The 14,041-nt window shown below is 49.0% G+C and overlaps 1 protein-coding gene across 1 annotated transcript in view; it reads right to left on the bottom strand.

Moving 5' to 3' along the window:
* WWP2 (WW domain containing E3 ubiquitin protein ligase 2) overlaps positions 1 to 14,041 on the bottom strand; it is a 150,774-nt gene that overhangs the window by 70,966 nt on the left and 65,767 nt on the right. The window contains exon 6 of the mRNA XM_062176412.1: positions 13,037 to 13,133. Coding sequence (XP_062032396.1) covers positions 13,037 to 13,133 — 97 coding nt within the window. The remainder of the gene's footprint in view (positions 1 to 13,036; positions 13,134 to 14,041) is intronic.

Below are 14,041 nucleotides of genomic sequence, written 5' to 3'. Positions count from 1 at the left end.
GGACTGCCAACACCTATGCCACATTCAGTACCCAAATCCTATCACTGTGGAGGCAACTCCTTTTTTCTTTTTCTAAAGATTTTATTTATTTGAAATGCAGAATTAGAGAAGGGGGAGAGAGACAGAGATCTTCCATACATTGGTTCACTCTCCAAATGACTTCAATGGCCAGGACTCGGCCAAGTCAATACCAGGAGCTTGGAATTCCATGCATGTCTCCCACATGGGTGCAGTGGTCAGAGCATGTGGCTGCCTTCTGCTTTCCCAGGTGCATTAGGAGGGAGCTAGATGGGGAGTAGAGCAGCCAAGACTCAAACTGGCACTATGGGATGCCAGCATCATAGGTGGAGGCTTAACCTGCTATACCACAACACCAGCCCCCAATTCTCTCTCATGAGGTTGCCTATACTACTATACCTTTGCCTTTTTTATTTTCAAAGATTTATTTATTTATTTGAAAGTCAGAATTACAAACAGAGAAAAGGAGAGGTAGAGACAGAGAGAGATCTTCCATCCACTAGTTCACTGCCCAATTGGCTACCAGCCCCTCCCCCCACACACACACTGCCTTTCAATAAATCCTGCTTTTCTGTTCATCTATATCTACATCTCCTGGTCATATTCCTACATGTGGGACATGAACCTGGATGAAGTCTAGCTGGGGGTTGTCTGAGCCCAGCCAGGGCTCTCAATCCCCACTACATCTTGACATGACAGATCACACGGGCAGGCATACTCTTCACCCAGCAGGCTCCTAGGTCGGCTCCTGGTCTGCAAGTCCCTTTGCCTCTCACTGCGTCCTCATCACTTCCCGCACAGCACTTCTGTTTGTAATTACATATTTCCTGTATGCCAATTTTTTATTCTTATTTCCAAAGATTTATTTATTTATTTATTTGAATGGCAGAGGTACAGAGAGAGAAGGAAAGACACAAAGTTCTTCCATCTGCTGGTTCACTTCCCAAATGGTTGCGATGACCAGGGCTGGGCCAGGCCAAAGCCAGACGCCAGGACTTCTTACAGGTCTCTCACATGGGTGGCAAGGACCCAGGGTTTGGGCCGTCTTCCTCTGCTTTCCCAAGTGCATTAGCAGGGAGCTAGGTTGGAAGTAGAATAGCCAGGACTCAAACAGGCTCCCATAAGGGATGCCAGCACTGCAGGCAGCAGTCCAATTCACTGTTCCCCAACACCAGCCCCATGCCTATTTGTGTAATGTTTGTCTTCATCAATGTCTTTGGGGCCTGTTTTCTATGTTTCTGTATACCCAGCGCTAGTCTGTGCCCACCCCCACAGTGGGCACACAACAAGTGGCTGCTGAATGAATGAAAGAACCAAGTGGGACCTGTAATCGCTGATACTTTGTATGTTCTCTCCAATCCCAGTCACTTATCACCTCCCTCACTCCATTAAAGAGTGGGAATCTACGCCTAGGGACGCCATCCACAGTCTGCCAGGAATACAGGAGGCAACAGGGCTACTGTCTACCAGACAGGCTACACCTAGGCAGCAGGTAGCATCAGTCTAGCACGTCACAGTCTAGAAATCATGTTATCCGACTCTTACTGTGACACATACATAAGCTAAAATTGCAAGACAGCTTCCAAACTAACATTTTATTTGGTAGGTTTTTGTTTTGTTTGTTCTATCTGTAATTTTTAAGCACACTCCAACTGGTAAAGACCAGGCAAGTGATTAAACAAGGGAATTGAGAGAAACACATTTGACTGTAGGCAAACTTTTTAAATTACCCCCAACCAAATGCCTAAAGCCGTGAATACGATGAGAGTCCCACCCTTGGCTGTGTTAAGTCACAGCTGACCTTAGAACCCAGCATCTCAGCAGGCCTCCTTTAACTACACCTCAAAGCAGAGCACTTACTCCAGCAGGGGGCAGGAGACAGAATGTGAGAGTGAAGCACAAGCTGGATTTTGAGTCCCCCTTCCTGACTTGAAAATGGAAGGAGTCACATAAGAGGGAATGTCGAGAGAGGCTCCGCTGACCGCTGACCGCCAGCAAGGCCCGTGGCTCCTCAGTCTCCAGGCGTACGTAACTGAATCCGCTGAAGACCTGAGTGAGCCTTGAGGCAGTTCTTCCCCAGAGTCTCGAGAGGAATGCAGCCTTGCCGATGCCTTGATCTTGGCTTTGTGAGACCCCAAAGGGAGAACCAAGCCACCCTGTGGATTTCTGATCTACACAACTGTGAACTGAAACCCTACGTTTGTGGTGGTTTGTTACATAGCAGTTTAAAATGAATACATACTCTCATTCCACCTCAGTGACAACGTGCACAGAGATATTAACTCACAGATACATGACCAGACAACAGCCTCAGCCCAACTCTCGCCATCTCCCTCTCTCTCTCTCTCTCTACCTCGCTCTAGGTGTAGTTATGACACTGCTCTGTGGAATCCAGTGCCCATCTGAAGGGGACAGCACCACGGTGATTCCAGTGTCCTTTATGAGACACTTCTGAGATTCAACAACCGCTTGGGAACGGGAACAGCGACGGACTGCGTAAGTGAGGTATGACGGTTCTCAGCGGGCAAGTGACATTCTTTATTTCGTGGAGCTTTCCGTGTTCTTTTCTCAAACAAGACTTATTTATTTGTCAACTCGTCTCTGCTTCCATGGTTAACCTTACAAGTTGCAAGGATCTGTGAAGAAAGCATTCACTACGGAGATATCAATCACGAAGAGAAAACAAGCGGGAACGACAGACTGAGCAGGCACCGGGAGCCTGCCCCACACTGGCGGTTTGGCAAAGCCTTGAGAAGCACAAGGCAGTTCTGATCAAAAGTCTCCCCTATGCCCTGTGCCCCTGAAACTATCCCATCGCAGGAGTCAAGGCGCCAGGACCCACCCCACAGTTCTGGCAAGCGAGCAGCAGGAACACAAGACTCTTTCAGCTCAACAAATATTTACTGAGCGGCTGCTACGTGCGGCACGGCACCATTCTAGGTCCTGCTAGGGACACAGAGATGAATGAGACACACATGGGCCTTGTCGTGGTGATTGGCCGAGAGCTTCAGCACCACTCTCCCTACAGACCCCTGTGCCCTGCAAAACAACAGACTACATCAAGGAGGGAGAAGCAACTCCTCCAGAGCCTTCAAGTCACCATTCTTTCCTAAATGCACCCCCAAAAAAGTAGGCTTAGATATAAAATAAAACTTCTTTTAACCAATTTTAAGGGTAAAACCTTTATGGTAAAATTTTAAGAACTAAACCAACCGGGTCCTAATCTCTCCTTTTACTCAACAAAACAGTAAACTTTTGCACCATCTCCTATGGATTTTCACTACTTTTTTTTTTAAGATTTATTTATTTATTTGAGTTACAGAGACAGAGGCAGAGAGCACAAAAGAGAGGTCTTCCATCCATTGGTTCACCCCTCAAGTGTCCACAATGGCTGGAGCTGTGCTGATCCGAAGCCAGGAGCTTCTTCTGGGTCTCCCGTGCCAGTGCAGGGGCCCAAGGACTTGGGCCATCCTCTACTGCTTTCCCAGGCCATAGCAGAGAGCTGGATTGGAAGCGGAACAGCCCGGACTGAACTGGTGCCCATATGGGATGCCAGCACTGCAGGCAGTGGCTTTACCTGCTATGCCACAGTGCCAGCCCCTTCACTACTTTCATTACAAAAAAAATGTGTCATTTTGTCATTAAAAAGTTGCATCTTCAAAGGTATTTGTAAGCACACAAATTAGACACAATGCACAGACCAGCTGTAAGCTTCAGGGGAAAGCAAACAGAAAATCCTCCACCAAGGAGCCAGTAAGAACTGACTCTTCACACTGCAAGATGCAGAATTTCACAGTCCATTATCAAATCATCCGAGAGCCACAGATAGCTTCAGCTCATCAAGACGGCTTCCAAAGGCAGGCTAAACACAGGCTTCAAGCTTAAAGTCAGTCCAAGATGGGCAACAACCAACCACGAAAATTTTTAAAAAGTCAGGAAAGACAGAAATTAACACAAGAGGATAGTAACAACTCCAGGGATACCAAGAATCATAAGTATAAATGGACTAACTGTGAGAAGTTTAAAGACAGAAGTTACCGTATTGTTCTTTTTTTTAAATCCAGCTAAATACTGTTACAAGAAACAGCACCTAAAATATAAGGAGCAAAACAGATGAAACTGAATGGATGGTGGGGGGGGGGGGGCAGTTACAAAATCTTCTTCTGGGGCCAGCGCTGTGGCACAGTAGGTTAACGCCCTGGCCTGCAGCGCTGGCATCCCATATGGGCGCCGGTACAAGTCCCAGCTGCTCCACTTCCAATCCAGCTCTCTGCTACGGCCTGGGAATGCAGGCCCCTGCACCCACCTAAGAGACCTAGAAGAAGCTCCTGGCTCCTGGCTTCAGATCGGCACAGCTTCGGCCATTGCGGCCAATTGGAGAGTGAACCATCAGATGGAAGATATCTCTCTCTGCCTCTCCTCTCTCTGTGTAACTCTGACTTTCAAATAAATAAATCTTTAAAAAAAAAAAAAATCTTCTTCAAATCTTTGCCTAAAGGCCCCCTCTCACTGATGCCTTCCCTCACCGCCCTAACAATCGCAGTCTGCTCTTAGGAAATACAGATATACATATTTTTGCATGAATCAGACTTACTTTTTAAATAATAGAGATCAATATAAAAGCATACAAAAGAGGAACACCCCAGCAGTCCATCTGATTTTAAGTCAAGGCACAGAATGTTTCTAGAAAGGATGAGTTCACGATGTTATACCTGTACAAAGTCAGGGGGTTCTGGGACTGTCACTTCGACAGAATGACAGAGGCAAATGCCAGATAAAGCAAACTAACAAGCCGATGACTAATAAACAACCAGCGAATAATGCACAAATAGGAAATGAGAAGAGGAAGCCCGAAGAACATTAAGAACATCACCCTCACTACATTTTCACTAAGTTTACATAATAATTTCATGAGACCTAGTACATGTGGATCACAAAGCAATATAAATTCTAGATTTCAGTTCTGTGACTATTTTTACCTAATACAAAATGAAAGCCTACATGCAGAACTATTCAGTATTTGAAAGGAGTCATTCTACTTAGGCTAGAGAGTAAGCCATCATAAAGACAGCCAATAAACCGATCCCAAGTCACGCCTCCCCAGACCTGAGCATGCTCAAAAGGAGCCTTCCAGTGTTAACAGAATCCTAAAGGAAAAAATCTAACCTCAGCAACCAAATCACAGCCACCAGCGCCATGGCTTAAGCAATTCTCTTTCCTTGCCACCCACCTCTTCCAAAGCATGTACAGCAGAAGAACGCTTTGTATGTCACTAGGGAGATGCAAATGGTCAGAACACTTGACAACACTGAATGCTGGTGAGGATGGAGAGCAATAGGAATTATCATCCCCTGCTAGTAAGAACACAAAACGGTACAGCCATTTTGGAACACAATCGGAGGCATCTAACAAAAGCAAGCATACACTAACAACACAATCCAGCAATCACTTTCCTTTATATCTACCCAAATGTCCACACAGAAATCTACACACAGATGTTTGTAGAAGCTTTATTCATAGTTTCCAGATTTAGGAAGCAACCAGGATATCTTAAAAGGGTAAATAAATAAATTGTTGAACTAAAAAAGGAATGTGCTATCAAGCCACAAAAAGACATAGCAGCACCTTACATGCACGTTACCAAGTTAGAAAAGCTAATCTCAAATGCCACACACCGTATAATCCCAACTATATGACTTTCGGAAAAGGCAAAACTATAGAGCCAATAAGATCAGTGGTTGCTGGGGCCAAGGCGAGGAAGGGATGAACGAGAACAGAGAAGCCTGTCAGGGCAGTGAAATCTCTCTAGAGTACATGATGGCGGACCCACGTTATCAGACATTCGTTCAAACTACAGGATATGTAGCACCAGTGCAGACTACGAACTTGGGCGATACTGCTGTGTCAAGGCAGGTTCCTCATTATAGTGCGTGCAGCACACTGGTTCAACATGACGACAGCAGAAGCTGTGTATACCTCCAGGGAGAGGCATACTGGGAATCTCTGTCCTTCCTCTCTATTTCCTTACACATCTAAAATTGCCCTTGGAAAGGAAGAGAGGGAGGGAGGGAAAGCAAGGAAGAGAACACACGGAGGGCTGGATTTGGCTTGCAACCAGAGTTTGCAATAACTATCACCCCTAATACGTAGGTATCCACACTGACAAATGACTTCTTTTCCTTGAATACATCAGGTGCTCTCATTCCCCCTTACATTTGCCAATGCTGTAGTCTCCGCCCGCGGTGGTGTCCCTGGCCCTCACTTCATTGCTTGGCAGATTCCTCCAAAATAGAGCTCATCCATGAGAAGCAGCCCCCAAACCTCAGGTACACGTGAGTGATTTCCCACAATGCTCTTCTCGCCTGTGTGCACAGCACCATGATGAGATCCACCACACCACACTAGACTGGACTTGTCCCCTACATACCCGACTCCCACTAGAGACAGTTTTTGGCGTCAGGGACACGACTTTTCATTTTCTCATCACCTAAACCCAGCTCACAGCAAGGACTGAACACTGCCTTTAGCTGTGTGCCTTCTTCCCAGGTCCTAACCAGCTTGCCAGCCCATGCGTATCTCTCCAGGCTCATAAAGGAAATGCCACGTAGACACCTAGGCCATAAACAGATCTGAACAGACAAATGCATCATGCCATGCATATCACGTGCCATTTTAGTTGATGCATAATTAATAAGGCAGTGTGTGATTCCTCTCTCTGGCTTTGAGAACCTAGACAGGCCTTCATCTGTGGTCTCCATCCTATTCCACACCTACCCACTGCTGAAGAGAGCCCCAGGAGCCCCCAGGCCGCCCAGCATCTTCATTATCACAGAACAAATCAATGCTGACACTCCTTCCTTTCTCTTCCCCAGCAACAGCAGTGTGGCCATAGCCAGGTTTTAAGCCAAAGCCATCAAGGGGGAAGCCTGAGTGGAAATGGAAAGGTGCTAAACCCAGCGGCATGCCCACAGGGTGACATCTCCAGATCAAGTAGCCTTCAGTCATCTCCACGGAAGGATGGCAGCAAGGGCCAGCAATGACTGAGAGGAGGGCCCCACGCCCGAGGGCTCAGCGCCCGTCCACCCCTCGTTCCCCGTCAGCCTTGCCTCCCAGTTCTCCCCCGGCCCTCCCAGGACTTCCTGAAGTGTTCCCAGCAGGCTCACACCCGGCTGGGTTTATTTTTCTTTCCTTTCTGGGACAGGCTGTCTGCCGGCAGAGGCTGATGAGCTATTTAGAGCTCACCAGAGACCTTGGGCTTTATAAGTCTCCGAGAGTATAGTGCTTCTAAATCTTCAGAGGTCATTAATGCCAAAGGCAGGGGAGCCAATACAGCTGATATGTTTTCATCAAAGCAGCACAACAAAGAAGGGCAAAGGAGAGAGAAGGAAAACTAGCCCAAGAGGTTCTGAAACTTCGACCTGTGAAAGAATCAGTGGCGGGGGAGGAGGGTTAGCACGCAGATTCCGACCCACACCGGCACAGCACTCCATCGCCCCCCCCCCCCACGCTCCTGCACGCTCACAGGCACTCCTGCACAAGGTAACTGAAATACGTGTGCACAGAAACAAGGACAACAAATGGCTTCAGCCGCTGCATACGGCCTCCAGAACAAGACTCCTTACGGCTTTCGGACCTACTGATGAAAAACGTGCAACCTAAAAGCAAATTAAGCGCATTCTTCCGTTTTGGGGCACCACTACGGGACAGTTTCAGGGACACCAGACTGAGGAGGCAGCAGTCAGGTCAGAGGCCGCGCTTGGGGAGCAGCATCGCTGACTGTCCTGTGGACTTGGCTTCACCTGAACTCCCCGGTTTCTCCCAACAGCTGCGGAGAGGAAACCAATCACAGGTGACTAAGGGGCTAACTTCCTTAAGTTGGTAGATACTTTTTTTAAAAAAATTATTTATTTTTATTTTTTTAACAGGCAGAGTGGACAGTGAGAGAGAGAGACAGAGAGAAAGGTCCTCCTTTTCCGTTGGTTCATCCCCCAATGGCCGCTGCAGCCGGGGTGCTACGGCCGGCACACTGCACTGATCCAAAGCCGGAAGCCAGGTGTTTCTCCTGGTCTCCCATGCGGGTGCAGGGCCCAAGCACTTGGGCCATCCTCCACTGCACTCCCGGGCCATAGCAGAGAGCTGGACTGGAAGAGGAGCGACCGGGACAGAATCCGGCGCCCCAACCGGGACTAGAACCCGGTATGCCAGCGCCACAGGCGGAGGATTAGCCTATGGAGCTACGGCGGTGCTGGCCAGATACTTTATTTTTTATCATGGACTATACCATGGGAACCATTCCATTTCCAATCCAGCTTCCTGCTAATGCACACTCGGGGAGGCAGCAGATGATGGCTCAGGAACCTGGGTCCCTGCCACCAACGTGGGAGACCAAGATGGAGTTCTAGGTTCCTGACTTCAGTCTGGCCCAGACCAGGCTGCTACATACATTTGGGGAACAAACCAGAAAATACAAGATCTCTCTCTCTCTCTCTCTCTCTCTGCCTTTCAAATAAACATATAAAATAAATTTAATTGAACAAGCAAACAAATAAGAACAATAAAATAAACACTTAGAACCTACCTCCAAAGCTAAGAAATAACATGACCAGAACCTTAGGAACCTTCTGTGCAACCTTTGCTCATTATACTTTCTCCTTTCCTCCAAAGATATCCACTCTGATCTGGGCATGGTGGCATAGTGTGTTAAAGCCCCAGCCTGCAGTGCTGGCATCCCACTTGGGCACCAGTTAGAGTTCCAGCTGCTCTACATCCGATCCAGCTCCTTGCTAACGCCTGGAAAGCAGCAGAGGATGACCCAAGAGCTTGGGCTCCTTCACACCCATATGGGAGGCCTGTGTAAAGCTCCTGGCTCCTAGCTTCAGCCTGGCCCAGCCCTGGTCATTGTGGTCATTTGGGGGTGAACCAGCAGATGGAAGATCTCTCTCCTCTGTGTCTTGCTCTCTCTCTCTCTCTCTCTCTCTCTCTCTCTGTAACTGACTTTCAAATGACTAAATAAATCTTTTTAAAAAAAAAAAAAACATTCTCCTGAATTCAGGTTAATAATTTCCATTAATTTTACAGTTTTAACAGCTATCAAGGCATTCATTTTTAAAAAGTATTGATTAGGCCGGTGCCGCAGCTCACTAGGCTAATCCTCTGCCTATGGTGCCAGCACCCTGGGTTCTAGTCCCAGTTGGAGCACTGGGTTCTGTCCCAGTTACTCCTCTTCCAGTCCAGCTCTCTGCTGTGGCCCGGGAAGGCAGTGGAGGATGTCCCAAGTGCTTGGGCCCTGCACCCGCAAGAGAGACCAGGAGGAAGCACCTGGCTCCTGGCTTCAGATCGGCGCAGTGTGCTGGCTGTAGCGGCCATTTGGGGGGTGAACCAATGGAAGAAAGACCTTTCTCTCTCTCTCTCTCTAACTCTGCCTGTCAAAAAAAAAAAAAAAAAAGTATGGCTTAGTTTTACATTTTTTAACTTTATTTAAAAGGGCCTCAGACCATGTATTTTTTTTTTAAGATTTATTTATTTGAAAGCCAGAATTATAGAGAGGCAGAGGCAGAGACACAGAGAGAGGTCTTCCATCCACTAGTTTATTCCCTAGATGGCCACAACAGCCGGCGCTGTGCCAATCCGAAGCCAGGACCCAGAAGCTTCTTCCGGTTCTCCCATGCGGGTACAGGAGCCCAAGGACTTGGGCCATCTTCTACTGCTTTCCCAGGCCATAGCAGAGAGCTGGATCGGAAGTGGAGCAGCCGGGACTAGAACCGGCACCCATGTGGGATGCCAGCACTGCAGGCAGTGGTTTTACCCACTATGCCATGGCGCCGGCCCCAGACCCTGTATTTTTTCCTGTGGCCTGCTTCCCCTGCTCCGTGTTCTAAGACTGTCCCCTGCTGACGTCGGCCCCCCTCAGCCGGTCTTGCGATGGAGCAGTATTCCATGGTTGGAGTACACAACAATCCGGTACGGACTCTGCTCAACTTAACCAGATGCCCACACACTGCCATAGTCTGTCCACCTCAGAATGACGCCACTGCTGATGGTGACCACGAGCTGCATTCCACACGGCAGACCAGACGTTCAAACAACTGGAGACACTTCACCTGATTCTTCCTGAATAGTGGGCAAGGTCTCACCAAGACATGGAGCCTGAGACTTGAGCTTAGCAATGAACAGCAGCTCTGTGGGATGAAGGCGGGTAGATGAGTCTCTAAGACAACCCCCCCCCCCCCCCAGTTCCTGTTGTACAGCTCTACAAAGCAGGAGAGAGAGGGCGGGCAAAAGGCTGCTGTGACACTGCCGTCTTCACCTTCATGGGCACATCAAAGCACCTTTGTTTGATCAGGGTGAGCAGCATCCAAATCCAAGAAAAACCTACCCTCCAGACGCCAAAAGCTAAATATTTAGTCTGAGAGGCAGGAGGCGAGAGCTCTTGATTCTCCCTGCTCTGGGAAGCAAGGACAGCAGAGAATTGCGCTTGAATCCTGAAGGTTCAATTCACCACCTGCTAACTCCAGTCCTTGATGCAAACGTGTAACACCTCACTTCCCAGATCTGGGGTGGGAAGACAGGGGTGCAACAGGAAACCGCTGCAGCACCCTCACTGAGCCCACCCAGTGTGCAGCGCCCTCAGGCAGCCCTACCACACCTCAGCCAGTTCCTGCAGTAACCTGTGAGTCAGGTGACAGACCCATTTTACACCCGGAAAAACCGAGGCTCTGACATGTTTAGCGACTAGTCCAGGATCACACAGCACGTAAAGCACAGGCCAGAACTCCATCTACACCCTCCAATGTCAAAGCTGCACACTCTTATATAGGAGATCCCCCTGCCTCCACCTGCAGTGCCAAGTCCCCGTGTGCAGTGATGGTCAGGTGTGCTTCAGCAACGGGGCAAGGGGGGTCCAAAGGATGCAGGTTCCACATGAGTGCAGAGGCCTGCGAAAACAGGCGTGTATGGTCAGAGGCTGCAGCAGCCAGGCCGACGGAGGACGCCCACATGGCTTAAGGCACCTGGTAGGCATCTGCCCGCCAACAATTACCCAGCCTCGGATGAGGGGCAAAATGCATTTGATTTCCTGCTTAAAGTCTGGCCTCTGTTTTATTAGCCAACACAAATGACAACCAACAAGATCCCAAGGCTGATCAACTAGAGAAATGTCCAGGGCAATAAACAGGTGAAGAAGTGCGCTCCCCTGGACCACCAGCCCCGAGGGGGCACCAGAAGACGACAGTCCCTGCCCGCACTCCGTCCCCAACACATACCCCCTCTTCATGGTTTCCATCCCAGATGCCCTGGAGAAGGGGAAGACCCTACCTTGTCAGGTTATCATCAGTAAAGTCTGCTGCCCCAGCCACAGATAAATAAATAAATAAAGAGGAGAGGTCCAGACCTGTTAAGAGCCAGGCTGTGCCCTCCAGCCCCACACTGAGTGAGATCAGCGCGTTTGACACAAACTTTCCAAGTCAGCTAAAGACCAAGAGGGTGGTTACTAGTGGTGAAGCTACGGAGGCATCCCTGTTGCAAGAGCGAAATGCTCGCTGCGGGCAGCTCCCCACCCCTCAACCCATTCTGTTTCCTGCCGACATGGACACCCAGCCCACCTTTGCTGACAAAAGATTCGTCAGTTCGGTTGCCAGCCTTGTCCTATGAAAGCCCACTGATTATCCCTCCTAACGCCATCCAGCAAGTCGCGGAAAACACGACTGGTGTTCAGGGTGTGAGGCAACGCCTCTGCGGAGACTTGGAGCAAAGACAGCAGGGAAATGGCACCTCTGCTTCTAATGCCACTGTGGACACAAGATCCAGACAGCCGCCCTCTCTTGCTCCTGACACCTGCCAGTTACCGCGACCACAGAAACCCACAAAACAGCCAAACCCACAGAAGCTGTAAGCTGTCCTCAGAGGGCCCTTTCAAGATGCTGTGGGTATTGGCCGAAATTATAGTCCCCTTTCCAAAGCCATTATTCCCCATGCCCTGGTTTTGTTTAGGGAGATTTTTACCAGTTATTCACCTATCTTGGCAAGTAGTAAGGATATTTTTTTCCTTTTTAAAGATTATTTGTTTGAAATGCAGAGTGACAGAGAGAGGGAAGGAGAGACAGAGAGAGAGAGATAGATCTCCCATCCACTGGTTCATTTCCCAAATGGCCACAACAGCCAGGGCGAGGCCATGCTGATGCCAGGAGCTCAGAACTCTACCTGGGTCTCCCCATGAATGGCAGGGACCCAAGCAGTTGGGCCATCTTCTGCCACCTTCCCAGGGAGCTGGGATGAGAACGGGGACAGCCAGGACTCAAACCAGCACTCTAGTGTGAGATGCTGCCACAAGCACCCAGTTGTGCCACAACAACGGCCCTGAGGTAATGAAGGCTTATGCACCACATCCATGGTTCTGTACTTTAAAATTCATGAAGATTTTGTACATTGCAATAAAAAATAACTGAGTAAAGTAAGTCCCCTCCCCCATATCTTACATTTATAAAGCTACTCTCCTGCCTAGGAATTCAGTTACCATGGAAATCAGTTCGCACCATTAACACAGGTATCAGACAAGAATGTCAGTAAACACAACATCATCCATGATGCATGCACAAGTATCAGTAAGTCAGACGCTAGGTGCAGGTCTTAACCAACATGCCAAAGGGAGCCCTGGGCCACTCCAGAGAACAGCAGCGCACCAACAGCAAACGGCACAGACAGAGAACCACTGCTCTGCACGCTGCCATGTGTCTCCCAGAAGAGTCACTGTAGCTGCACTGTAGCCCCTCGTCACAAAAGGCAGTCAGGTTCTCTGTTCACCTGTTCCTCTTACCCAAACAGCCAACTCATCAGCCCAGCCACTGTCAAGGAACCTCCAGCCCTACTAAGAATCCTGAGTGCTGGGCCCCCTCCAGAACTCCTTAACATAACCAATCAGTCCCACAGTCTCTGGAACATAAACTGCTCCTTGCCACATCCCAACGTGTTTTTGAAAGTTTGAAGCATCTTCTCACCTCATTCTCACTAAAATGGGTCTTACCGGGATCTCCCACCAAAGCAGTTTGTGCTGGGGGGCTGGTGCCGGTTGTCTGGTACTACAGCGGTCCCACTGGATTCCCTCGAAGGCGGCTGCGATCCTAGAAAGGGGATCAATCACAAGAGAAGTCAGCGGGGCTGAGAACTCTCTGTTCTATGAGACCTGGCTACCAGGAAAAGAACCCACTCTGTGTCGCAGAGTTTTCCAGCAGGGTGGCCAGCTGCAGCCAAGGCCAAGAGAAGGAAGAGAGCTGATCCACGTGACAAACAGGGGAGCTCCAACCTCTCCCGCACCCAAGAGCGCCCCAGGCACTCACATGCACACTGCCTTGCACACTCCGTGAGTGCCAGCTTCTCAAATGGGAGGCAGAACAGATTTGCCCACAATGCAAAGTGGGCAAAGCAATGAAGGGTGTTTCTCTGTAAGGCAACCAGAAAGCTTTTTAAATGTTTTAAAATGTATTTAGTTTACTTGAAGGCCAGAAGACACACAGACAGAAAGATCTTCCATCTATTGGTTTACTCCCCAGATGTCTGCAACAGCTTCGGTCAGGCAGAAGCCAAGAGTCAGGAAATCAATCTGGGTTTCCCATGGCTATGGCAGGGACCCAACTGCTTGGGTCATCACCTGTGTGCCTCTCAGAAGCAGAGACCGAACATGAACCCAGGCACTCAGATATGAAACGTGGCCATCTCAGCTGCTGTGTCAAAAACTTACTCCAAGAGAGCTTTTTAAAAGCCTAATCTGGGACTGACATTTGGCCTAGTAGCGAGGATCCTGGTTGAGAGACAATGTCCTATAACAGAGTACTTGGGTTCAATTCCTGGCTCCAGTTTCCTGTTAATGCAAACCCTGGGAGAAAAGAGTGGCAGCTCAAGTAACTGGGTCCCTGCCACCCATGTGAGAACCTGGATCAACTTCCAGCTTCAGGCTTTGGTCCAACCCAGTTCCAGTTGTTGTGGGCATTTGGGGAGTGAACCAGAGTATGGGAGCTTGCTTTCTCTCTCT

Source organism: Lepus europaeus, chromosome 19 (assembly GCF_033115175.1).
Source record: "Lepus europaeus isolate LE1 chromosome 19, mLepTim1.pri, whole genome shotgun sequence".
NCBI lineage: Eukaryota > Metazoa > Chordata > Mammalia > Lagomorpha > Leporidae > Lepus > Lepus europaeus.
This window is presented reverse-complemented; position numbering and strand designations above follow the sequence as displayed.